The 27,898-nt window shown below is 42.2% G+C and overlaps 1 protein-coding gene across 3 annotated transcripts in view; it reads right to left on the bottom strand.

Annotated features, from left to right (window-relative positions):
• Ptprr (protein tyrosine phosphatase receptor type R) overlaps positions 1-27,898 on the bottom strand; it is a 247,876-nt gene that overhangs the window by 73,395 nt on the left and 146,583 nt on the right. For all 3 annotated transcript variants that reach the window (XM_021174212.2, XM_021174213.2, XM_029482860.1), the window contains 2 exons: positions 21,629-21,739; positions 9,352-9,620 (listed from right to left, as the gene is read on the bottom strand). In XM_021174212.2, the coding sequence (XP_021029871.1) occupies positions 9,352-9,620; positions 21,629-21,739 (380 nt within the window). The remainder of the gene's footprint in view (positions 1-9,351; positions 9,621-21,628; positions 21,740-27,898) is intronic.

Genomic DNA, 27,898 nt, shown 5'->3' with positions numbered 1-27,898 from the left:
AGGGTTTCTCTGTGTAGCTCTGGCTGTCCTGGAACTCACTCTGTAGACCAGGCTGGCCTTGAACTCAGAAATCCGCCTGCCTCTGCCTCCCAAGTGCTGGGATTAAGGAAAAATATTTTTAATAATACGGGGAAAAAAAAGTAAAATTCAGTTTTCCTCTAGGCACAATTAGGTGGCAAATGAATCAATATGCTGCCTCCACTAGAGGGCAATATTTCTCTATATTGGAGTCAAATGAACTTGGCCCTAACCACAGAAACTGATTTGAGAATGCAGCTCTCTGGCCCCTATGCCTCTCCCTGCCTGAGGTCTTGCTAAAAGGGACAGCGCTTTAATTTATAATATATTCACACATACAAACGAAGACAATCAGTTTCAAACTAACTTAATTTGGCTCAAGTTACCTGCCTTTGATGATACATCATTTTGGAGTGTCCTGTTAAACGGACGTCATGGACCCAAACCCAAGGAAATCTACTGAGAGTGGGAGGTGCCTCCCTCCAGAGACAAGCAATGTTCAGGTAGCCTGTGGGATGCACACAATCGCATTCTGTGCCGTATGACACATTTCAAACAGCGCCTTGGGTGAGAGCCTGCCTGCCAGGAAAACCCTGACACAGTATCTAAGATTCAGAGCTGCTCTCTCGAAATAGTATGCTAGGCTTTCCCTGGGAACTGTCTAAGGCCTGCCCTGATTAAAGCGAATCTTGCAAAAAAGGGTGCCTCACCTAGTTCTGACAACTTGCATATGGAGGACTCGGGTAGGGTCCCCTAGCAAAGCTGGACAGGACAGCTCCTTTTATAAAGAAAGTACTGGGGCTGGAGAGATGGCTCAGTGGTTAAGAGCACCGACTGCTCTTCCAAAGGTCCTGAGTTTAATTCCAAGCAACCACATGGTGGCTCACAACCATCTGCAGTGTGATCTGATGCCCTCTTCTGGTGTGCCCAAAGACAGCAAAGAAAGTACTCTCCAAAGCGAAGCTCATACTCAACCCTGAATAAAACAATCAGTGAACAGGAGTCTCAAGAATGATGCCAAACCATTCCCCATTCCGGGTCAGAATGACAAGAACGCGACAGAACACCTGCCTTGGGATGGAGAGGTGGCTCAGTGCTTAAGTACATGTGCTGTTCTTTCAGATTCAGCCTTATGCAACACGTAGGAAGCACGCTTAATTCTCTCTAAATATAGGTCATAATGGCCAGAAGAGTTCCCCAGGGTGACTGAATCTGCTCTCTCCACGGCAGGTGTGGAGATGGCTCCCACGTGACTCACCCCAGGGGCCAGGATTCAGGATCAGACTGGGTGCACAGAAGGGCTGAGAGTCTGTTCTAGTCAATCTCACAAGGCAGCCTGTGTTCTGGGTAGCAAATACAAGCAGGAGTAGCACTCATTGGGACCCGCTCTGGCATGGTTTCAAGGTGTCACAAGGGAGGGATGGGAAGGTAACCTGAAAAATGGAGCAGTCGTAGTGATGTCTGGTAGTGTCCAGTCCCAAACTGGTGGGTCACCCAAAACCAGAGGCTCAGGGACCGAGGCTGGGCCCATGATGGCCAATACATGATGGCCAGGGTTTAGCAAAATGTCTTCTTTTTTATTTTAAATTTTTAAGAAATTATGTGTTCGGGCTGGTTATATAACTAAGTGGTAGAGTGCTTACCAAGCATGTGAGAGGCCCCGGGTTTGCTTCCACCCCCTTCCCCTGATTCTACCTCTACTAAATCCCCCTCATGTATACTATAACCTTGGCTCCCACTCTAGTCTCTTGAGTCTGTATCTGACGTCGTTGTGCCCTCTTATGTTGAATAATATTAATATTATTACTTTTTCTTCACGACTTGCCTAGAGACAAAAGTTCTACATTTTTATCTCTATTTTCTTAGTCTCCTTTTTTTTTTTTAAAGAAAATGTTATTAGGGAATACAGAACTCTCTTAAAAATTGTTTGCTAACAGTCAGCTATTGGATGGATCACAGGGCCCCCAATGGAGGAGCTAGAGAAAGTACCCAAGGAGCTAAAGGGAACTGCAACCCTATAAATGTAACAACATTATGAACTAACCAGTACCCTGGAGCTCTTGACTCTAGCTGCATATGTATAGAAAGATGGCCTAGTCGGCCATCACTGGAAAGAGAGGCCCATTGGTCTTGCAAACTTTATATGCCCCAGTACAGGGGAACACCAGGGCCAAAAAGTGGGAGTGGGTGGGTAGGGGAGTGGGGGGGGGAGTGTATTGGGGGCTTTTTGGATAGCATTGGAAATGTAAATGAGGAAAATACCTAATAAAAAATTAATTCTCAAAAAGAATTGTTTGCTAAACTTTCAGAACCCCCGACTTAACCTCATAAAAATGCATGATGTCTATATTGTACAAATGAAGAGGAAATTAGCTTGTCATTCACTGTTAATGAGAGCTTATATGTGTTCCCAATGTTCTCCACATTTCTGGGTATCCCATTAAATATTTTTTTAAAATAAAAATATGATATAAAAAAGCTATCAAAAAAGCTCAAATATTACCACCTGTGTCTTCTAGGAGGAAGAGGGATAGATGGTTAAGTAGTCGCTTTGTAGCTATAATCTCTAGATGTGAATCTCCAGTCTATTTTTAATGCTTTGCGGTGCTGGCATGAGATCTAGTCTCTCTAGGTCTCAGCTCACTTGCAAGAAAGGACAAGAGATGCCCTTATTACTCTGCCTCAAGGGGTTCTGGGAGTACCCTGTGAGGTAATACATTAAGAGTGGCTGGCCTAGGGCAGGCCAATGTCCTACACATATGTCAGTTGCCAGTGTTTGCCTATTCCAACAGCAATGAGAGCGCTGGTTGGAGGGGTACGAACAAATCTTCCCCGAGGTGTCTCACCCCTCTGTCTACAGTAAGTATATCCAGATCTAGGCAGAGGCAGAGACACGCCCCGCCCCGCCCCGCCCTGTGCACCCAGCATGCTTGGCGCTCAGTTTTGACTTTGAGTTTTCTTTATCGTTGCTAATATCGCATCTCGCTGAAGCTTCTTTGCTGCGCTCATATTCTCCACCATTTTGCCAGATGAGCATTTGGACACGAGAATGAGAAAGACCAGGGAGGACAAGAAGGCTGGGACAGACAACATGCTTCCCAACAGGCAATGGCTAATGGCTATCCACTTTGAGTGGTTTAGTCTGCTTCACCAAGTTCCATCTTCCTGATTTAAAATCTGAAAAGGACTCTGAAAGTGTAGTGGGAAATCTGAGAAGGGAAATGACTGTGTGGCAATATGTCGTGTACTTGTTTTCCCATTATACTGTTTTTAATTTGTTTTCCATGGGATATAGGATTACATTTGTCTTCTTTTCGCAAAAGGTGGTAGTACAGCATTTGTTTTGGGGGGGGGCAGGCTGTTTGCTTTTCACTTGTGTCTGCCTCCCTAACAGCCCAGAAACTTAACTACAAATTACTTTGCCAATAGACTAAACTCACGGAGCACGCTTCTTTGACACACACAGAGCAAGTTTCTTCTTCTGTGAGGATCAATGGAGATAAGGCACACGAAGAGCCTGAGTCTTCTGGGGTCTTTCATTCTATGTATATTTGCCTGTTCTGTTTGTGTTAGGATCCTTTATGCTGTCAGGGGGAGCAAATGAGTCAGGCTGATAGATTGTGTTCAACGGTGCATAGTTCGGGTAGAACAAACGGTGGGTGTTTATTCTAAGGAGACCATGCAGAACACGGCCAATGGCCTGGAAAGATCAAAGAAACCTGCAGTATGAACTTAACTGTGCTAGAACTGGCGGGGCAACCCTTGGAAAACACAGTGATACTGCAGTTGTCCCCTTCAGGTCACCTCTGCTTCACCAATGCTCTCATCTTCTTCCTCGACCCAGGAATGCTGCCTGTTAAATGCATCTGGTGGCCACTTTCTGGGGAATCGCCCTCAGGTGACAGGAGCTGAGTAGGACGTTATATCTGCAGGCATCCTGCAGTGGTATGAGGGAATGGGTATCAAGCTCATATCACTGAAGGTGAGAACCGTCCATGAGCGACCATGGGTGATCCAGGGTTCCCTGTGTGGTCACAGTGAGTATATGAGCCAATCCCCCTTTGCTTGTCCTCGTCCCTGATCTGCTTCTCTGCTTCCCTGCTAGGCTTCTCCTTAGAGCATCCTGTGCACAAACCACCTGGACAAGGATCTGTGTCTCAAGCTAAGCCTTCACAAAGCCCTACCTCTGACCTCAGAGCAGATTTGAGATTTCACTGCCATTGGATAGGGAGTGCAAGAGTTGACTCTGCTCTCACAGCAGGGGGTTGATTTAAAGAATGCAGGCTTTCAATTCTAGAGTTCTTAATACAGTTTATGCCCTGGCATTCGCTCAGTCACGATCTTTATTCATATCTCCAGGAGGGAGATCAACAGGAGAAAGATTAAACATTTTAAAAAATTTGTTACCTATCAAAATGTATCCACCAGGGGGAGGAGGGGACAGAAGCTAGGGCATTTGACTGTCCCAGGGGGAAAATTATAATAAAATGAAGGAGTTGGGCTTGAGTTTGGGAGAAGATCATGGATGGATCATTTTATTGCCATTTTTTCATTGCTTTTGTTACTGTGGAAATTTTTATGGCTCTGGCAGTACTCTTCCAGGATTATCTAGGTTGAAGTTCTGAGACACATATGATCCTAAGATGGCACATCACTTATGATGAAGATCAAACAAACCACATTATAGTATGCTTAAAAAAAAAAAAGAACCTAAAAACTACCTATTCACTTGTGGCAGCTTTTGTTTGAGAGAAGAAAGCCTCTGCTAATGCCATAGGCTTGCTGGCCCATTAACTGATCATAGGGAGGGTAGGTTAGGAGAGAGACTGCATCTTGTCTATAGTTGTCTCTCTCGCATTCTACTGTTCATAGAAAACCAAGACGGGGAAAAAAAATAATGTGAGCACACCAAGTCGTCTGTTCATTTTCTGCACTCAAAATCAGCCTCCAGTCACGCTGCAGCCCAAAGGGGCAATCATAGGTCTGATTCTTGTCGTCCCACTGGACAAACCATGTGCCTTTTACAGTCTGCACAGGGTCCCTTGTTTTCAGGAAGAAGGGGGCCTGAGAAGAGACTGGAGGGGACAGAGTGTTTTAGGGCCAGGAGCAAATAGAATTGGAGAGAAAAAGAACTAGGTTGTCTAGGATCTTCCAGGCAAAGATGTCTTGTCTTCTAGGTGACTGGGGGACTTTTCCATAGTAGGCTATGTTTTAGGAAGATAAGCCTGGAGAAAATACAATATGATTTTAAAAGAGGGAAAACAATTAGATTTAGACACAGGAAAAAAAATAGATTTAGACATTGTATTTAAATACAATGCGCAGGTGATATATAATGTAGATGAATTGTTATGGCATTTTTATAATCAAAAAATTCAGTTAAAAGATGAAGTAAGGCAAGCCAGGCCCAGGGTAAGGAGTCTATCAAGGAGGAGAAAGTAGAGAAGGAAGAATCAACATGATTTGGGGGTAATTGGGAATAGAGATAAGATAACCATGTCTAAAATTGTATGGATTTTCAATCTTCATAATTGTCAGTGTATACTTTCATACTTATCTAGGCATGTACATCTAGTCTCTCTATCTTATTTTACTTACATTTTAATAAAATTATACTACTGATACCAAGGATGAGAGATTTATTTGGCATGACCCAAGAGTCTTTTGAGACAGCTGATTCATAAGGCAGCCCTTATGATCTCATGGTTTTATAGCCAGGCTTTCATGTAATAAAGAGGGTATTACTTTACGTCAGGACCAAGCCCTGGAAAGGAAAACATGAGGCTTTCTAAAAGGCAATTTTAAGATACATAAGCACAAGACGTTAAGGCTTAAAGATGAAATGTCAGAAAGCTGTTGTGACTGGGCAGCATGCTGTTCAGGAGCCATATTTTATCGCTCTTAAAGGGACCCACTGCATCATGTTGGCAGAGACAGACCGAGGCAGAAAGGTGGGAGGGGAAGCAGAAGAGAAACAAAATTCATTCATTCCTGGGAGTTCCTGCTCTCCAGAGATTACACTCTCTTTATAAGAGATAAAGCAATCATTAAACAATACGTGTGTCCTCCGGAAGTGCAGAGTCTATTGGCTCTGGCAGGTCAGTTAACGGAGAGTGACAAGACACACAAGAGTTCTGTAGGCAACCTATACACATCAATTTTTGGACCAGTGCAGAAGGGAGCAGAAGGGAAGTTCCTGGGTTAGTGTCGGGTTCCATGGGCGAGGCACGGAGTCATCGTGAGGAATGACCGTGAGTCACTCCAGAGGAAGTGGCTCGTGAACTCTCTCCCCACTTTTCCAAGCCCTGCCCCTCACCTTTGGACCGGTCCTGTTTTCAAGCTGTCAAGCTGTTTGGTGTTTTACTGCTTAAGGAAGAAATGTGAAAGCAGAAGGCAGAGAAACATGGGCTCTGTCTTTGAGTTTCAAAGGTCAAATCATTAGTGGAAAAACACATCTGAATGTGTGGGGGCCAGAGGAAGGGAAGACGAAACCAACACTAGTAGAGATTTTTACTCACGAAGCCAGAGAAAGAATCCATGGACACAGGGGAGGGAGAAGTGTTAGCTGGGATGACTTGAGAGCAGCACATGCATGGGCAAGACACTGTCTTTCATGGCTGAGACCTGGGGAAGTGGGACCTTGACCCTTGGTAGAACCGTGAGAAAAAGTGACTGGGAGAAGGTGCTGTAGGAACGGAGTCTTGGGATAAAGTTTCCTAGATTTTCACTCGAGGTATAGTCGTCACTAGTGAGAATATGATGGTACCTCAGAATGTGTTGGATACAGTCTAGAAAGGGGAAGAGAGGGAATGAAAGGAAGTCATCACTAGAGACAGATGAACTTGCATGAATAGAAAAGAGGAACAAGTAGTAACAGCCGTGGGTGACTTTATAAGGGTACAGGATGCAATGGATATTTTATCAAGTGACAGTTTGGATGGATAGTATCATGGCAGATGGGCCTCTTCCATTACATACTGGGAAGATCCTTTCAAAATCTAGATGAAATCCCCAAGCAACGGGGGCCAAGGTAGAGTCAATCAGAAAGGGGCAGAGATCAAGTTTCTGCCATTTAGGTGGAAGGGCCTTAGAACAAAAGTTCAATGAGAGCAACAGAGAAATAAAACTATTTCCCATTTCCTTGATTTGCAGACACAGATTCACTGTTACTGCGATGGTGGGTGGTACTTTTGAATAGCAAATAGAGATAGGGAAAGAGGGATGGAGCCTAGGCAAGTACTATTTCATGGAAGAGTTTGGAACTGGGCCTGGAAAAACACCACAGCAGCTGGATGGATGTGCATCGGTACTTAGCAGGAAATAAGGTTGGACAGAGGCTGGCAAAAGTTAGGCCAGAGAGTGTGTCATATTCCATGTAGAGGAATTATCAATTTCTTCCAGAAAAGAAATGTGGAGATACTGAGGTGTTTGAAAAGAATGGGCATTCAAATGTATTTTTGACTACTGTTGCTTGAGATGTCTGAGGATGGATTGGAGGAGAACCGAGCAGGAGGTGGGAGGGTCAGTGTGACTGGTGAAGAGGACTGTGAAACCCCGAATCCTCAGTGGTGATGTGATTAGAAAGAAGAGGCTCCCAGGAGAAAGGTGACAGATCTTCACATGTTTACATCTACTATGAGAGGGGAAGGAAGGAGGTTGAGGATGTTTTCAGGTTCCTAGGATTCAGGATTCACAAAGAGAAATGCCTTGATGGAGGTTTTGAGTTCTGTTGCTAAGCATCTTCTTTTGTTTTTAAGCAATGCCCCAGGAGACATGCATGGGTCAGGATCTCTATAAGAATAAGCATTGGCAAGAGGAATGGTTGTGTTCAGAGAAGACAGGAGGCAGAGGGGTAGAGAATGAGACTCTGAAGAGTCTTGGGTAACGTGGTCGCTCAAGAATCAGTACAAACAATGGCTAGTAGACGAGAGGAGAGATGTTAAGAGATGGGCAGCCTGCCTTTCATGCTAGACAGGAAGAAACTGGAAGCAGGTGTTTTGCACTGGGTAGTTAGACCATCGAGCACCAACTAATCAGAAGAACGTGAGAGATGAAGAGGACAGAATGTGTGACCTAAGGGGATGGAAGTTCTTTGATAGAAAAGAAAACTAACTTTTAGGGTGGACAGAGAGCAAATACTCGATGAAGTATGCTCCTAGGTTAGGAGGGACAGGGAGACTTGTGGAGAGAACAGATTCCTCCATTGAGAGGGGAAGGCATTGGGAGTGGGGGATTCAGGGACGGCTGTAATTACAGATCAGGGGATATGGGAGCTGTTTACTATGAATAAGGCTCTAGCCTTTCTTTTTCTAATAGCATTTCCATGTTGGCCTCAAATATGTGTAAGATACCACTTGACTTTTCTCTCTTCTCAAATGTGGACTCCAGTTAAATGAATACATGTATCTTTAACCTTATGTGAAATAGGACTGTTTCCATAGGACATGGTGATAAGTCACTGGAAAGAAAAGTAAAATGAACACATGTGAACCGAAACACAAAGACAACCAAATGTGTTTCCTTTTAGGCTTTGTGTGTTCTCACACCTTTTGTGCAATGCTGGGCACAACATAACTATGTTGAAAATAAAAATAAAATCTGTCATGGGTGGCCAGAAATACAGCTCACTGATAGGTCACTTCTATAACATGCATGGAGCACTACGATCAATTCCACGTACCACCAGAAAATAACAGAATTATATAAGAACACTATGGAAAAAATTAATATTTGGAAGAAAAAAAATACCCAGCCCTTCATTATATACTTTGCATATTCTAGTTTTGTCCCCCATCACAGGACTTGCTTTAAATGGAAGTGCATCTCAGGGGTAAGCTTGTCTGAAAGAGAGGTAAGGGTAACGAAAATATAGATTTTGATATATAAATCTTGTGGTTAAAGGAAGCAGAAAGGAAACTTCAGACGAGTTAATTTATGGCACATGATGTCAAACAGCTTGGGAATCTGAAGGAAACACTTGCATTTATTAGCAACTCTTGTACCGTGTCTGAACATAATTAAATGAGATAGTTCTATATGTCTGGTTAGTGGCTCCTGATAACAAATGGTGGTAGAGACCACCCCATCGATGCAGATGGACTTTGAGTCTACACAAGCTCCACAGAAAAAGATGTCCCTGAAAGTTTTTCCCAAGCACATTGAGACGCATTTGGGTGACAAGAAACCTACTTCCTGGGGCCCGTCTCATGGTGAATGGTTCTGCCCCATGGTCAGTAGGTTCCATTTTCACCCTTTTTAGCTGGAGGAAACTTTTCAGAAACAAAGCAACACACACACACTGTATTTCAATGCGATCTCAGTCAAGGCTCTTACCGCTCCTGGAGTCCTATGGGCTTCATTCTGAAGGGAGAAGGGCAGACAGAGGTGGAGGTGCTGTTTCGAATCTCAGGAGTGCATTGGCCTTGAGGGTCCACAACCACGTTCAGCACCTTTGGAGCCTGATCGGGCTGGACCATGCTGTGGGTCGTCTTGGCCTCCGACTGTGCTTGCTGCCGAGCAATGGGTGATAGGTGGATCTCCTGGTTTTTCTCTTTATCTTGTCTTAAGGAAAGCTGAAGCCTTTCTTTTAACCTGTAAATAATCTACAAAAGACAGACAGACAGACAGAGAGAGAGAGAGAGAGAGAGAGAGAGAGAGAGAGAGAGAGAGAGAGAGAGAGAGAGAGAGAGATAAGGGCTTCTGTGAGTTTTTTGTGTCCTGGATGACACACAGAATAGGGTCTTCTCTCCCCCACCTTAGAGGACACATCAAAGTGAACCTTAGTGATAAAGTAGTCCCAGCCTCTAATATAAGTTCTTGGGTTTTGTGGCATTGATATAATTTTCCTGCAAAGGATATGCTGGGTACATAAAGCCTTGAAGATATGGGCACAGGGGAAAAATCATTGAATAGCAATGGCTTGTGCTGTAAGATGGAGAATTGACAAATGGGACCTCATGAAACTGCAAAGCTTCTGCAAGGCAAAAGACACCATCAATAAGACAAAAAGACCACCAACAGATTGGGAAAGGATCTTTACCTATNCTAAATCAGATANGGGACTAATATCCNATATANATAAAGAANTCAAGAAGGTGGACTCCAGAAAATCAAATAACCCCATTAAAAAAATGGGGCTCAGAACTGAACAAAGAATTCTCACCTGAGGAATACCGAATGGCAGAGAAGCACCTGAAAAAATGTTCAACATCCTTAATCATCAGGGAAATGCAAATCAAAACAACCCTGAGATTCCACCTCACACCAGTCAGAATGGCTAAGATCAAAAATTCAGGTGACAGCAGATGCTGGCGAGGATGTAGAGAAAGAGGAACACTCCTCCATTGTTGGTGGGATTGCAAGCTTGTACAACCACTCTGGAAATCAGTCTGGTGGTTCCTCAGAAAATTGGTCATAGTACTACCGGAGGATCCAGCAATACCTCTCCTGGGCATATATCCAGAAGATGTCCCAACTGGTAAGAAGGACACATGTTCCACTATGTTCATAGCAGCCTTATTTATAATAGCCAGAAGCTGGAAAGAACCCAGATGCCCCTCAACAGAGGAATGGATACAGAAAACATGGTACATTTACACAATGGAGTACTACTCAGCTATTAAAAAGAATGAATTTATGAAATTCCTAGCCAAATGGATGGACCTGGAGGGCATCATCTTGAGTGAGGTAACACAATCACAAAGGAACTCACACAATATGTATTCACTGATAAGTGGATATTAGCCCAAAACTTAGGATACCCAAGATATAAGATACAATTTGCTAAACGCATGAAACTCAAGAAGAATGAAGACCAAAGTGTGGACACTGTGCCCCTTCTTACAAGTGGGAACAAAACACCCATGGAAGGAGTTACAGAGACAAAGTTTGGAGCTGTGATGAAAGGATGGACCATCTAGAGACTGCCATATCCAGGGATCCATCCCATAATCAGCTTCCAAATGCTGACACCATTGCATACACTAGCAAGACTTTGCTGAAAGGACCCAGATATAGCTCTCTCTTGTGAAACTATGCCGGGGCCAAACACAGAAGTGGATGCCCACAGTCAGCTATAGGATGGATCACAGGGCTCCCAATGGAGAAGCTAGAGAAAGTACCCAAGGAGCTAAACTGCTTGTGGACGTTGTACATCGTGGTGCGCACTAGGCTCCGCACCACGATGTACAACGTCCACAAGCAGGCCAGGGCCAAGAGAATGGGAATGGGTGGGTAGGGAAGTGGGGGGAGGGTATGGGGGACTTTTGGGATAGCATTGGAAATGTAATTGAGGAAAATACGTAATAAAAAAAAAAAGAAAAAAAAAAAAGATCAGCTAGCACAGTCAATCATCACCCAGCAGAGCACTAACTGCTCAGTGCAGGCATAGGCTGGAGGTGGGGATGGTGCAGAGGCCAATGGCCTTTGACTGGTATTTCCAGTTGGGTTGGACATTCATCCTGAAAGTCTGTGCACATGAATGTGTTCCTCAAGAATAGATCCAAAAGGAATTTTAGCAGTCATTCTACAAAGATGCCGGATGACAGTTGGATTATAGGAGTTTCTTGAAAAGGGAGGCCTTTGGAAGGAAGAGCTATAAAACATGGGCCTACGATTCTTACAGAGATAGAGAACTGCATCCATTTATAGCAAGAAAGCAAGACTTGTAAAATATTAATAAAAGAGTAGTTACTCTATTAGCAGTCCACTCTTATCTTGGTAAACAAGTCATTAGTCATACATCAACTTGAGAATCTGTTAAATACTAGGCAAAGCAGCAACGTGGGGCATTCATCAAAGAGAAAGATAAAAGTATCTTTCTGGGTTTTATGGGTTGTTGGTGTTTTGCCTGAATGTGCATCTGTGTACACATGGCTATGTACATGGCTGGTGCCTACGGAGGCCAGAATAGAATGCTGGATTCCATGGAACTGGAGTTATAGATGGTTGTGAACCACCATGTGGGTGCTGAGAATTGAACCCTGGTCTTCTGGAAGAGCAGGTTGTACTTTTCTGCACTGGGCCTTCTCTCACTTTTAAGCTTTTAAAAGAATGAGCCTGGTGGGATAGCCATTAGCTTAGAGAGCATCTATACAGTGTCTAGACAGTGTCTTCAGATTGGCTGATCCCTCCCATCTTTCCCTGCTGTGCCCTGTGACCCCAATATTCTCTCTCTACCTGTGTTCTTTTGCATTTCCCACCGTCATTTCTAAAGCCCCCATTTCCCTCCAGAACCGTAAGCATTTTTCTTGTTTACTTGATGCTGGCTCTGCTGTCCCAACTCTGACAAAAGCCAGATGTCCTAATATTTTTGCTATTTTGTTGTCAGGTGTGGTTTGATGAGCTAATTCATGTGGATGGAGTGGTGACAAGTCACCATCTGCAGTTATGAAGGTAACAGCACCCAGCATCCAGGATGCCTCAAGACATTGACTCCATAGTTTAATTTCTAGGCTCCGTCAGCTGAGCAGACATGAGTTTAGGAGAACTATTTCCTGGCTCTTTCTAGTCAGCATCCCTCTAGCTAATCATGAAATACACTATATCTTCCTTGTCTTTTCAAAGTTCTTTTGAAAAAAAAAGGTCTACTTATTTCTATAATTTAAATCTTCTGGATAATTTAAGCTCTCTCTCTCTGCGCATATGTGGCCATATGTATGCATTCATCTAAAAGTACAAAATAAACACTTTTGAAATTTTATTTTAGAATATTAAAAATATTTCTCAGGGATTCTCAGAATAACATCGAAGAAGAGTCTGTTTAACAACATATATGTATAAAAACAGATCAGAATGAAATTAAATCTAAAGTGAACTATCAAAGAGAGAGAGAGAGAGATCAATCTCCTTGAATATGATCATAGTTTGTTGTATACATGTATACATATTTAAAAAATTAAAAAGAAATGAAATGCCCTTTGGACTGACTGAACTGAATACTTATTGGCAAGCTGTAAATCTTCTTCACAAGCAATCAGGAATAGAATTGACAGTACAGATAGCATGCTTAGTGGTACATAGGACAGAATTAGAGGCTACTTGTGGTGTTGAGCAGAAGAAACAGACAAAATTGTCAGGGGAGATTGCTCAGTGGTTAGTGCACTTGCTGATCTTGCAGAGGGCCTGGGTTTGATTCCCAGCACCGATATGGGGACTACCGATTGCCTATAACTTCAGCTCTATGGAATCTGTCACCCTCGTCTGGCCTCAGCAGGATCCTGCATGCACGCAGTACACATAAACTCAATATAGGCATGAATCTACATAAAACTAATAGATCAGTCTTTAAATCAAGAATTAGATAAGAATAAGAGAAAGGGGGCTGGAGAGATGGCTCAGTGGTTAAAAGCACTGACTGCTCTTCCAGAGGTCCTGAGTTCAATTCCCAGCAACCACATGGTGGCTCACAACCATCTGTAATGGGATTCGATGCCCTCTTCTGGTGTGTCTGAAGACAGCTACAGTGTACTCATATATACATAAAAATAAATACATAATTCTAAAAAAAGATTTATTAAAAAAAGGAATGAGATAAAGGTTTCAGAACCAACAGTTTTAAGGATATGCTTTTATGGATTTTTTTCTTTCCTTAAAGAAAAAAAAAAAAAACTATGGACAAATCAGGAATAACTAGAAGGAGACATCGTACATTGTTCTGCTGGGAAATTAAGACAAATCCTTTTTTAATGCTTATTTTATTATAACCTGGAAACTATAATCTTTAGCAAGGGAAAAATGAAATCTTAGATTATTTTTCAGAACAATGATATGTGCTCCTGGTCTTGGCACATGGAATGGGGATGTTGTAGGATTCAAGGCCAACTTGGGTTACACTGCACGGAAATCCAAACAAACAAACAAACAAACAGGGACAACCTACTTCAGTGGGGACATTTCCACAACAAATATTACTGCACAAGGGGAAGACAGCTGTCAAAACTTAAGAGTCGAGCTGCTTTCCTTTATAATGATTACTTTCAGATAGGTGTACTGTGCTTTCTTGGAGCTCTAGGAAAAAAAAAAAAAAACGATGTTGCAGGGGAGTATCTTTATCTTGTGTGTAGTGCCTGATATCTTTACCTTTCTGCTTATTTGCAGCTTCCATATATCTTGCCACCCACCATTCTACAGAAACAAAAGCCACAGTTTGACACCACCAACTGTGCACATATATGGGAAGCTTACTGTACTCTAGACTTTATAGCCAGTGATTCTGTAAGTGATTTGACTGCTCCAGCTTCACTGTGAAACAGAGACATTGTGCCAGATGAGTCTACCGAAAGATCAATCAATATTATTTGAATTGGGATATTATTTTTAAGTTGCAAATAAGGCATTTTCTGAATGAAGAAATAAAGGCATCTATACAGCTAGGACCAATTTCACACAAGGAGTGATGTGTATATTTTATAATTTAAGTTTTCCACATAGGACTATAACATGTACGTTCGGATATTTGCTTACTTGTTTATGTTTTCATTTTGGAGAAATATTCTCCCATGAACCAAATGCCAGGTACAGGTGCTCTCAATTATTCTTGACATGTCACATTATGACTACATTAATATAATCAAGATCTGGTCTAAAGTCCTCCTCTGATGCAGACAGTTCAATAGAGAAATGTTGCCACATATTCTATAATCATAATCGATTCCACCTCTGGCTTTTAACCCGTCTCAGTGTAGTCTGCCTATGAGCTGATCTCTACAGTACTAAATAGGAAAAAAATTAGAATCTGGAAAATGCTTAATATAAGTAAATATGGCACTTAAAAATACTCAAAACACCGGACTGATGGATAAGAGGTGTGGAGGAAGATGAGGTTGCTATCCGGCACTAGGGCAGTGTTCATAGGTTTTTAGCTACAAAGCAGGGGTCTTCAAATGCTTAGTAGGAATTTTGTCCTGTAGAGGGTATATGACAACATCTAGAGAAACTTTGGGGGAAGATAATGGGTCAGGGTCCGGCTAGGTTGCTGGCAAACACTCAGCAATGCACAGGAAAGGCCACCCACCTCAGCCCATCAGAACAGCCAGCCCTTGATATTGTTGGGCAGCCCTACAGTAAGGAATCGATAAGGGATCTAAGACTCACCTGGTACAACATCTCTGTTTCACAGTGAAGCCGAGGCAGTCAAATCACTTACAGAACACTGGCTATAAAGTCTAGAGTCCACATCTCCTAAATCCTAGGCATGTGATCATTTCAACTATGGTTTCTTTCAACTACACACATTCTCCTTTCTGACCCAGAGCTTCCGGAAGTGTGTGTCAGAGACTTCTCTGCACAGTTTGGATCTTCACACATACATTTGTATATGTCCTTTTGCTATGAAAATTCCCTTTGTTTTAAAAGACTCATTCTTAAATTCTAGCAGAGCAATGACAAGCTAAGACTTTCCCTTCTCTCCCCCCCATCCCCCACCCCGCTCCGCCCCTCGAGCTTGTGTTGGAGTGTTGGGATGCATTAGACTAATCTGATCATTTGAGGGAGGAGAAAGGAAAGGAATATTGAGTAAGAGGAGCTGTAAAAGCTAAATTTTTGTATGGGGGATAGAAAATGGCAACGGCGAGACCCAAGGAACACAGAAATGAGAGGAAGTTAAACAAAGCCCCCTTGAAACATTTTTGCAGTTACAATTTTCATTTTTAAAAGTCTCGTGAGTAACAGAAAGCAGTGTGTTTGGAATAAGGGGCATTCTAATTTAAAAAATGATGGCCCTAATAGATGGTGTTCTGTTCTGTGTTTTATGGTAAGTTATGAGAGAGTTTATTCTTTTACTGTCATGAACATTCTTAATATATCCCGGAAATAAGACTGGAGGTGCAGGTGTGGAACATGACAGTGTTCCAAGGAGCTTGGAGGTTTCTAGGAGGCTGATGTGTAAGCTTATGTCCGGTACAAGGGTCTAAGGTGCAAAAGGGTGTGTCCTCTGCACACATGCATGGAATAACATATGCTTATCAGCTTGCCTGGGTGGAGTCTGTCTGATAAACACAGGAATACTCATATGTTCCTAGATCTATCTGTGGCTAGAAGAGAAGTCTGCAGAATGACTGAGAGGAATAAAGATAACCACGCTTGACTCCCATATGGGATCCAGCAGAGCCATGGAAGTAAGTGCAGACATCCAACCCAGGTGCTCTTGACTTCCAATTCCAATCCCTCCTGCCCTTCCCTTCCTCCCACACGTATCCATGCACTGTTTGCTATGGGTCAAGCCGCTGACTCTTCTGAATTCTGGTTGGCTCATCAGTAAAGATAGAAACGTAAAGCATTGTTTTGTGTCCTGCTTAGTAAGTTTAGGATGAGCAAGTGTGATATATACAGAAGAAGTGGATTATTATTATTGTTATCATCATCATTATTATTTTATTACTATGAGTAAAGGGGTTACACATTACGTAATTAATAAACAGAATAATTTGAGCTACAGGTGTACTTTGGCAATGGTGTCTTAGTCAATCATATCAGCTAAGTCTATCTGGGTCTATCTACCTTATCCATAGAGATTGCACATAACAGGTTAGAGAAAACAAAGCTCTTTATGCTCACTTTTGGGATGAACACACTGCATGATGTTCAGAGCCCAGGGGTCTAACAGAGTAGTCCCCACCATAGGTGCCAGAGCATGACTAGAGAATCCTTCTACTTCATACCTGGATGGCGCTTCTGTGGGTTCACCATGCCAGCACGTTTACATGCTAGCGACTGTTTGTGGTTTCTCAAATTGCTTTCCAGAAGCAGTCTGGCCACTAGGTGTGTCTATGTACATTTTATGAATATGTTTACACCTTTTAATAAACCTGTACGTACATTGGAAGGTTTAATTTAGATGAGAAAGGGTGTACTTTCTATTATGCACCCAAGTTCAAGAACTAATTCTTCTCAGTAATGTATTTCCTTTATCAAAAACAGACTGAATGGAGTCGAAGTTGCCCACACACTTTTTCTTGGAAAATTCTATTTGTCTATGTGCCAGCAGTCCGCCCACTCCCCGTTCACATTTGAGAAGTGCTAAATAAGTCACACATTTGAAAATGTCATGCTTGTCTAATTTTATGTCTGGCAATAAATATTACTTTTTCTGTATTTTAAGGAAACTAAACAATATGCCATATTAAAAAAAAAAAACCTTGCCAAGTTTTATGCTAGTATTATATAGCAGATGTAACCTTTCATGACAACAATTTACCTATACAATGCCATGATAAAATCACCTGATTTTTATGTCAATGCAATAAATATAAGAAGAACAGGCAAAAATAATGGCACTTGATATTCCATAAATATAATTAATGGCACCATAGGATCATTCTGAATTATAGCTTTTTCTTTGCCATGGAGTCAACAAAAGTGCAGGAAACAGTTGTATTGTGCATTTGAGAATTAGAAAGTGTGTCTCAGTCTACTTCGGCACAAAATACATCCTGTCTAACCAATACTAAGAGATCCTGACAAAAAATAATTTAATATAATTATCAGAAGTGTTTGGATTTAGGAAGTTGAGTTGATCTTAGAGAATCATATTTGATGTGTCTCTAAATGTGAGCTGTGGCAAATCATATCAGATAAATTTAGCTTCGCCTTAATCCTGTTAGAGAGTATTATTTCTCCATGAATATCAATCTCTTCCTTAGCACTGTAGTTCCTCTGTTCCTCTTTTAGTGATCGCCAATATGGTAAAATTTAAGGCGATGTTTGAAATCAATCAACCTATTTCTGTCATTCATTCATAGTAATCACTTGCACACAGTCAAGTGTTCTTGTTTCCATCTTTATTCTCCACCCCTTAACATGCTCTTCCCTAGAGAGGGGACCCCATGGCTTGGTAAACAATCCAGATGACATAGAGGGCATTTAGTATTTTCCATTCCCTGGTCATCAGACCCTGTGAATCCCGTTCCTTGTATGTCACACAGCACTCTGTCTTCTATGCCTGCTCCTCTCCACTTCTCCAGTTCAACTCCCTTTTACCACAACCATGTGCGTAATCAGAAACTGAACTTCTAAGCACACTCGCATCATCTGCATGGACATTGTTTCCATTTCCCTGTTGAACCTGACAGTCTAAATCTGCCTCATCCCCACACCATTCTACCACTGTCTTCTCTGTCCGACATGCACATCCCACGCATGTGTGTATCTATCAGATGCCTGACTATTCTGCCTTCGCAAGCACTACTATGCTATCTTCTTTGTGGTCCTGATCACAATTTAGTACTGAACAAAGGTATGATGTGACTGTTGATGCTTATGGAAAAACTGTGGGGAAAGTACAGAGTTCCCAGCCATGCCTGCCTCATGAATAGCTTGCTTTGGTAGAGTACGTTTGTAATAAAGGAAGAAGCAGTATTGATAGTATTGACTCTGCCACAGTGTAGATGAGATCACCCTTAGTGACGAACATTTTACACACTTGATGAATTCCTAAAGCCATGCAGTCATCGGAATGCAGAAGAAGTTCATTGCCCTAAAAATCTATATTCTCCACACAATAGCCTCTCTGTCCACCATGACCTGACAGCCAGGGATCATTCTAATATCTTAATGTGTTTCTCGGGATGACATGTCGATGGGCTCACACAGTATGTTCGCTGTTTGATATTTAAAACATGTTAGCCTTCGTCCATATTTCTCTCCATCATTAAAGCATCAGAGAACAGGGACTTTTGTGCCTCATCCTCTTCATTCCCACACTGGGTCCTCTGCATGAATATGTCGCCTATGAACATGTTGCTTGACTGTGCGGATGAATCCACAACAGGCCTGACACCACCATCCACACCTTTGAAACATTCTTTTCTTGATTCGTTCTAGTAACATCAGAACATACTTTTTCAGGCTTGTGACGTTGACACAGATGCTTTGCTAATATTAGAAGAGGAGTTGGCCTTGGTCCCAAGAAGTTGAGGGTAGGACCACTATTGGTCCTTTAGTCTGAGACCAGTGCATGATTGTACTCAGTCTGTGGGATATCTGGACATTATATTTCAATTACAGTCACTGAATCTGAAACCTATCTTACCTGCCAATAGCAAACCCTATACTTTTTCTGCCCTTTAGTATCCAAGGCCTGCTTATGAACTGGCTTCTCACCTTTCTCTTTCATTCTTGCCTTTCTCTTCTGAATTTTACTCATTAATCCTCCAAACAGTCTGTTTATTTATCACTTTCTGCTCTTTTTTCCTTACTGTTCTAGAATTCCTCTTTTTCTCCTTGTCGTGATGAGGATCAAACATGGGAACTGATAAGCTCTAAGCAAGCCTTCTGTTGAGCTATACTCTTAGCTCATTCATCCCTTTAATCTGTGCAAGAGAATAAATCCTAGTTAGGACTAACAAGACAGAGGAGAGAACTTGAGATTTTCCTGTGCTGAAGAAGGAAGGATCACATATCTTAAAGTGCAATCAGCCAGGAGAAGGAACTAAACCCTTTGAAAAAGTACTCAAGAGTCCCTCCTTGCGTACTCTTTGGTTGGTGGTTTAGTCCCTGGGAGCTTTGGGGGTACTGTTTGGTTCATATTGTTGTTCGTTCTATGGGACTATAAACCCCTTCAGCTCCTTGGGTCCTTTCTCTAGCTCCTCCATTGGGGACCCAGTGCTCAGTCCAATGGATGGCTGTGAACCTCCACTTCTGTATTTGTCAGGCTCTGGCAGAGCCTCTCAGGAGACAGCTATATCAAGCTCCTGTCAGCAAGCACTTGTTGGCATCCACAATAGTGTCTGGGTTTGGTGACTGTATATGGGATGGATCCCCAGCTGGGACAGTCTCTGGATGGCCTTTCCTTCAGTTTCTGCTCCTAACTTAAGCTCCAGCCACATATGTAGCAGATGATGGCCTTGGGGGACATCAGTGTGAGGAGAGACCCTTGGCCTTGTGGAGGCTCAATGCCCCAGTGTAGGGGAATGCCAGGACATGGAAGTGGAGTGGGTGGGTTAGTGATCAGGGGGAGGGGCGAAGGGATAGGGGGTGTTTCCAATGGGAAATGAGGAAAGGGGATAAAATTTGAAATATAAAAAAAAGACAATATCTAATAAAAACATATAAAAATTAATCAATTAATTAATTAATTAAATTTTGGGGAAATATTTACATAAATCCTATAACTTTACCCTATGTAGCACTATTGGTATTTTCCTATGCTTATTTTTAATGTTTTGTAATTTTATATATTTTAACCCAAATTATGACATATATTTGTATGCAAGTGTAATATATACCTTCTTTATTTAACATTGTCTCTTAAGTATCTTACTATCATTAGTTTTTAAAAATGAAAAAAAAAAAGTTAGTCAGAGGTCTCTACAATTTCCACAAACCTTTCACTCCTTTTCATTAAAAATATTTTCTTTAATATCCATCACTTAAGATATAAAATCTCTTTTAAACTTAGTTCTTAAATGACAGTCTTGATTACCAGGTCACAATTTTTAGAAGTTCAGTTTCTGATCCAAAGGAGATATCTTTGAATCTGTTCTGATGGGACTCTTAGAATGCCTTGCGGTTTCTTATAACTTGAGATCTTGGGCACGTGCTCTTCTTCACTCTGTTTGTGACCTTATTGGTGTCTGCCAAGTTGAGCTCAGCTGAGCCTCTCTGACCTCATAGACCCAGTCTCAATCTCTTTGGCATTGCTTCCAGAAGGAAGAGCACCCATGCAAACAACACAGCAAAGCATTTGACACAAAACGCCTGGCAACATTGTTGACTGTAGACAGAATCATGGGTATTGTCTTTTGGGGGAACGTGTAAAACAAAACAGGAAGCATTTCCTAAAGTATGCAAAATAAAATGAACATAATACACAGGAAAAGATATTAAACCCATTTGTAAACTTCAAACTACATCACAGATTAAAAAAAAAAAGAATAGTAATAATAACAACAAAAAAACCCCTCATTCCACTTGAAAGTTAACTATTAACTTGTTCAATACAAAACTTGGCTTAATTTAGAGGGTTGGGCTTATTTTGGGCTCTACTTTTTACAATCAGGACTATGCTTTGTTGGTTGTGTCGAGACCTGCAGAACAATTGGAACGTTTACTTTTACTCCTATATATTATTCATTCAACTGGAAATGAGGTAGCAGTGAATGGCTATACTCACTTCCTTTAGTGCTGAATATTTCTTAGAATACCTTCAAGGCTGTTTAAAAATAAGGAAATAAACCATTCCTTGGAGAGAAAGCTTGCCTCAAAGATGTACTTCTTCAAAAAAAAATTTTTTTTCCCTGTGTCCCATAAAGATGACATAAGAGAAGAAATAAAGTCAGCCTCAAAGTGTGCACTTGAGACTTCAGTGACATTAAGGGTTATAGTGACCTCAGTAAATCACCGTTTAAATCTTCACTCAGGGGTTGGTCTAGATCCTAAACACTTCAGTGCAGCTGCAGCCTCCTCGTGAGGCGCAGCACCCACACTTCCGCACGTCCACACACACCTCATTTAGCAATCAATCGTCTGCTGCCACAAAGAAACGGTCCCAAGCCTAACACGATTATAGCCTGGCTCTGTAGTCTTTTCAACATTCATTCAAGAGGGCAAAATAGCTAACATTGTTAAGCAGTGGGCCCCACAAAGGACAAGATACACAAAGAAGCCAACTTACCATCAAACAGGTTACTATGATGATAAAGATGCTGAGGAAGATGACGACAGCGTAAAATCCTTCTTTGCTCCAGATCTTGTCCGCTTCATGCTGCCCTTGTAAAACATTTTTCTTTCGAAAGCAAAACAGAAAGCCCGGGGTTAAAGGAGAGCCTGGGGAAACAAGCTCTTATCAGACTGTCAACATAGTTTTTTTTTTTTTAGCCCGATTCCACTCGGTGTAGTAAAACACACCTCCACCCAGCGCTGCCACAGCTGCTGCCCTAACTGCTCAGACACGGATGGATGGACAGCTGTCCTCGATGTCAGGAGATCCTGTAAGGGTAGGGTGGGCTTTGGGGACAGGATCCTGAGTTCTTGCCTTCCTCCAGGTCCCACACAGCCTCTCCTGGAAACTACCTGGTTCACAGGTGAGGGAGCTCTGTGCTTTTCTGTGCTGAGGAACTGTTACCAAAGCTCTCTGTACTCTGAGTCCCCTCCCACGTCCACGCTGTCTTGCAGCGCTCGCTGCTCCTTAGTTTTAAACAGAAGCGAAACAGGTGCGAACGAAAAGCTCGCGATGGTTTAGTAAACAAGCCTCGAGGCTGGGACCACTCCTGTTCACTTTTCTTCTTTTTATCGGGATCATTTCCCTCCTTACATGGAACTTCCTTTGTCAAAACCTAACAGCAGCATCGCATGTAGAAATTACCAGGATATTATGTTTTATTTGGAGTGACAGGGAACACCCGCAGGGTCAGAATTATTTAGTAATAAATGGTAAGAACATGAGTAGGACTCATGTTTTAATTTTTACTGCTTTTACTCCGTGCTTTGGGAGTGGAGCTAGACAAGATATATAAATAAGATGTGACTGTTTCTTGGTCCAACGTTACTCATTCCTCAGAACAGAACAGGATGGATGCTTCAGAACTCTTATTATTTTCTGTTTTACACTCTCTCCTTACATAGCCCAGGCTGGCCTGGGACTCAAGGTAATTAATTCTCTTCCCTTAGCCTCTTAGGTGCTGGCATCATGGGCACGGATGGGCCAGGATGCCGAGATATGGGAATGTTTTATAAGTTGATGATATTGTAGATTTATAGGTAAAGAAATATCACCTTGAAAAACCTAGGTGGTTTCTGAGTAGGACAAACAAAGTTTGTATCAAGCAAACTGTTTTCACTCACTCAATAGGACCATTCTACAATCCTTAGGGAGAGCACGTGTCTATCCTTGACGATTAATTAGCCCCAAAGACTAAGCAAGCCTCAAATTAAACCTAGATTCCAGGTGCTTACATTTTTGAGACCATTTCTAGTTATTTCTAAGGTTAAAAAGTGTACCTGTCATTTTCCAATTAGATAAAAATGTTAACCTTAAAAACTACTTTCTGGAAATTTTCATCTCTGCAGTCAAAGATGAGTAAGGAAACTGGGAGTTCAATTTTGATGCTACAAATCATTGGGAGAGAGAGACGAATTTATGCGCGACTACCTCTTGCCTTTTCTAGACAGATGCACAGATAAAGGAAATAATTTATGTACATCCTTTGAACGACAGAGAATCAGTTAGCACTCAACTGGAGATGCGACTAGTAAGAGTACTTTGCTGGAAATACTGGGTTCCCGTGACAATCTCTTTTTTCACTTCTTTGAAAACAGCTAGGCCAATTTTTTTCCTTTTTGTTCCAGTTTGTCTGTAAACACAGCTAGAAGCTAATAGAAAAGAAAACTGTTGTAGGAACCGGAGAATGGGATTGAAAGTTGTTTTTTTCTTTCCCCCCCAGGCAAGCCAATGGCATTCATTGTTTGTTACAAAAGCAAACTAGTTAAGCCTTCACGCAGGCAGCAGGCATTTGTCATATTTAAGCATAAAGATCTGAGCTTAAACTTGTGTCAAATTTAAAGAAGAGGTTGTGATTGGATCCACTCTCCTTCTATACTTCTATGGTTCTCTAGAGCATAAAAATGCCGCCTTCCATGGAAGGCAGACCTGTTCTGAGTTTTCTTTTTTAAGTGAAGCAACGATGTCGGCAGCATCATGCCAGCACCCTCCCATAGCCCACCCCACCCCCAGCTAAAAGGGCTCTTGTTTTGAACTAGAACTTAGTCACTGCACGTTCCTGGTAAACAGATTTCCTTCTGAGTCACGCTGCTCCTGCTGAGCCCTGCTATATCGGTTCAGAGATCTAAACAGCCTGAGAAGGGCAGGGTAATAAAGGAAAAGTTTGCGGTCTTCAAGAGCCCACACATCAAAAGATTGCAATACACACTAATGACCAATCTAACCTCTGCATAGGGTTAACCCAGTGGTGTTTAGATTTTGTCAGGGGCTGCGGGTTCAATAAGTCACAGACTCCCAGGCCAGGTCAAGTTAATGCCAGTGTACCATCTTTATGACTTATTTCATGGCTGTGCTGTTTTGCCCTGTCACGTAGGTATAGTTAAAAGCAGCTGGTGTGTTTTATTATTTAAAAATCAAGACATTTCCATTCTATATGACGATGGCCTCTCTAGCTGTTTTATAACTCGATGTCATGAAGTTGGTTCTGCCTGTTCCTCTACCATCTCTCCCCCAGCCCCCTTCACTCTTTCATGCTTTGGGTTTTTTTTTTCTTCCCCATTTTCTTTCCAACTCCTTATATCAGGGAAGATAAAGAAGATACAGGGAGCTGGGGAGGCCTACCTCTTAGGGACAGGTGGAGAGCCGAGAAATGAAACGGAAATGTTATAAATGGTCCGGTTCACTTGAGGGCTGCAAACGAATGCAATTCATCTCACAACAGGATGGCTTTGCAGGGTGAGTGCTGCTTTCCATCACAGTAGGCACAGTGCAAGCACTTGATCCGAATGATCTAGGCTATGTTAACCCCAATGGTAGGTATATATGCCCTCAGCAATGCAGGCTAGGCTGGGAACGCTTCACACTCGCTTGCTGGTTAGTGTTTGCAAGTTTTGAAGGAGTAATCATCCAACTCAGAAATTATGGGTCATATTTTATATTGTATGATTTTTTTTTTCTGTTTGTATCAATTTTCCTCAGGAATCATTCAATTTGGCAGCCTGCTATTTAAAGAAGGTAGCTTCCTCCTTTGAAATATAGTAATTATGAAGCTGGAGAATTTTGTTCATGGACAACCATAAAAACCTAAATAATTGGTTCGGTGTTAATGTGGGACTTAAGGTTTCAGTTTCATAAATCTCAGGACGGCTGGTTCCGGAGTAAGAGGCTGTCTTAAAGACTCTTCACCCCAGAAAAGAAACAAAAGATCTCTTTCCCCCAAGAAACTTGGACTGGAGACAGATGATGAACAAAGGTGATTCTCTATTTGGTATTTTTCTTTGTTTTCTGAGTCATTTAAAAAAAATCAGGAACATTAGGAAAGAGTGGCAAAGCCACACTGTTACATGAAAATAATGTAACAATTAAATCCAGGAATCGATGCTTTGAAACATCATTGTGAAATTCAGCAATGGATGTAAGAGATAGCCCAGAACCTGGTGTGCCATGTCCCCTTACACCCCTTAATGGCTATTCTGCCACAGTAAGGTATATTTGAGGATTCCAAGGTGAGGCAGGGTTAAGGCATAAGCAGTTATATAAGCCTTAACCACAGGGGGAAGACTAAAGACAGGAACACTTACAGAAGTGCCCCCGGTAGCATTAGACAACTGTCTCTCACTATTTCTGCAGTGCCCTGTAGGCTGGAAGTGACGCAGGCACTGGGTCCTGCACACTGCGGACACATTCTGCCTTGGCTTTCTCCTTGTTACACTTAGAGTTCCAGGACAGGGCCTTCCAGAGCTGTGCGTGAACCAAAGGTTCAAACAGCCCATCTCACCTCGATGAAAGACCCCTTAACAGCCAACTCAAACACTCAGTGAGCTCTTATTCTGAGTACTGTGCAGGTTAGATAGGTTCTAGATTTTATATTCCAACCAACTTATGGGCAAACATCCTATTTTGGTCACTAAATACACTTGATATTAAAGTTTAGGGTGGGCTTTGTTATCTGCTGTGAACCAATGGCTTTCTTATGGGCGGTCTGCATAGACTACTCCTTCACTACAGTTATGTGATGGGAGACCCCTAAGCATGCAACCGTTAAAACATATTCCTATCGTATCCCTGAGTGCCCTGGAACTGAGATTAAAGGTGTGCATCACCACTGCCTGGCAATGTCTATATTTTAATTACAATATGTATTTTAAATAATTCTGTTTGGATAGTGGGCCTAACATTCTTGCTGAGATCCTTGCATCTGCTTATATCCCTTTGCCATCTCTGAGTGTTGTTCTATTAATGTAAAAATCAGGCTCCAGATTTGTTGGCTCGATTACTCATTTTTTCTTAACGTAAGGTAGGACTAAGCATGGCGCTTCACTACTTGCTGAGTCAGCTTTTCACGCTGTGTCCATCGGGCTGCAGGATAAAGTAGCAAAGAGAAAAGGATGTGGCATGTGCCATCAAGGGACCTATAGTGCAGAGAGAACACAACACAGGGTGTTCTTGCTCTTAGCTCAGTGGAAACATGTTGCTTGGAGCCCCCTAGTTCTTGAAGGGACAATGGAAGGCTCTGCCACTGAACAGGCTAATGAAAGCCAAGAGGAGTATGGAGAGACCAGATGGCAAGCATGGAGGGATGTGATTAGGGGTCGTGATAACTAACACATTTAGAATTGCTCCAACATAAGCTAAGAAGCAGCCACTCAGCAGTGACAAAGCCCAGTCACCTGGAGGACCACGCAGCACATTAAGAAATCTGGACTGCATTCTATTGTATTTGAGACCAAAGAATCATAAAATTAGGTTTACATTGAAGAACGTTTCTCTGATAGCAAAAGGAAGAAACATGTTTTGTGTAGGAAGGAGAGGGGCAGGGCAGGAGACAAAAGCAAAAGTCATGAGCAGAGGGTGACTGTCTTGATTCAGGAGTGACAGATAGTTTGTCCTCCTAGCTATGCCTTCTGCACCTGGTAATTCAGCCAACTGGGGATAGAAAATATTAGTGGAGAAAATTCATCTTCAGTTCACCTATACACTTTCTCGCCACTATTTCCTAAACAATATTTTTAGCAACTCTTCATATTTTAATAACATTAATATCATGTATTATGAGTAATATAAGCATATGGGAGTGTGTCCCTAGAGTATACTCAGATATAGCTTTATATAGGAAATTTGAGCATCTGACGATTTTGGTGTGTGTTGGTGTCCTGGATTCAATCTTCTGAGGACATCAAAGGACTGTGCATTCTCAATGCTCAAGTCATCTGGGTTGAAATCACATTTGTTTTGTTTGGTGCAAACAAAATCTGATGAACCTCACATACATTAAAAAATTAATCGATATGTCACGTCAATTAGAGAAGGGCTAGATCCATTTTGAATACGAAGAATCTAAGGCTCAGGGTGGTTAATACTGTGGAAAGAGAAAAATCCCCACAGAACAAAATGGTCTGAGCAAGATTCAAACGGTTGAGCACGAACAATTTTAATATAAGGCCTATGGATTTGCTGACATGAAGGGCAAAGTAACTTACAGGAAAGAGGAATGACCCAGGCAGCGAATCGAATAGCGTTTGCTTTGTTTCCTTTGGAAGCAGTAGCTCAGGCTTGCCTGGAACTCTCTATGTAGGTCAGTCAGCCTTTGAAATCATGACCCTCCAGCCTCTGCCTCCTGAGTGTCAGCGTCTGGTATTTCAGGGGTGTCCCATCCAGACAGTTATACTCCCTCTGTCTCTGTCTCTCTCTCTTCCCTCCCTCCCTCCGTCCCTTCCTTTTCCCTTCTTCCCTCCTTCTCTTCCTCTCTCTTCTTCCTTACTTCCTCCTCCTTGCCTCTCCCTTTATCTGTCCCTCCCTTCTTCCCTCCCTCTCTCCTCCTCTCCCTTCCATCATTCCTCCTTTTTTTCCTCTTTTTCTTCCAGTACTGGGGACTGAACCCAGAGCCTAACACACACATGTAAGTGTTAGTTTATACCTCACTCTTGAGTCACTTTGAGGCAGTTTCTTAATTTCTGTGTACTCTACTTTCTGTTTATACCTGTTTTCCCTTAAAGCCAAATCCTGTGAATTTGTGAACGGAATGGAACCCCATGAATTTGTGAACGGAATGGAACCCCGTGAATTTGCGAACGGAGCGGTGTCTATTTAGGATGCTGGTGATTCTGGTGAGTTTGAGTTTGCTAGGAGAGATGGAGAGGGTCAGTCACTGGAGAGGGTGATGGAGAGGGTCAGTCACTGGAGAGGGTGATGGAGAGGGTGATGGAGAGGGTCAGTCACTGGAGA

The sequence above is a fragment of the Mus caroli genome, chromosome 10, assembly GCF_900094665.2.
Source record: "Mus caroli chromosome 10, CAROLI_EIJ_v1.1, whole genome shotgun sequence".
Lineage (NCBI taxonomy): Eukaryota > Metazoa > Chordata > Mammalia > Rodentia > Muridae > Mus > Mus caroli.
Note: the sequence above shows the minus strand (reverse complement) of the source record. Positions and strands in the feature narration are given on the sequence as shown.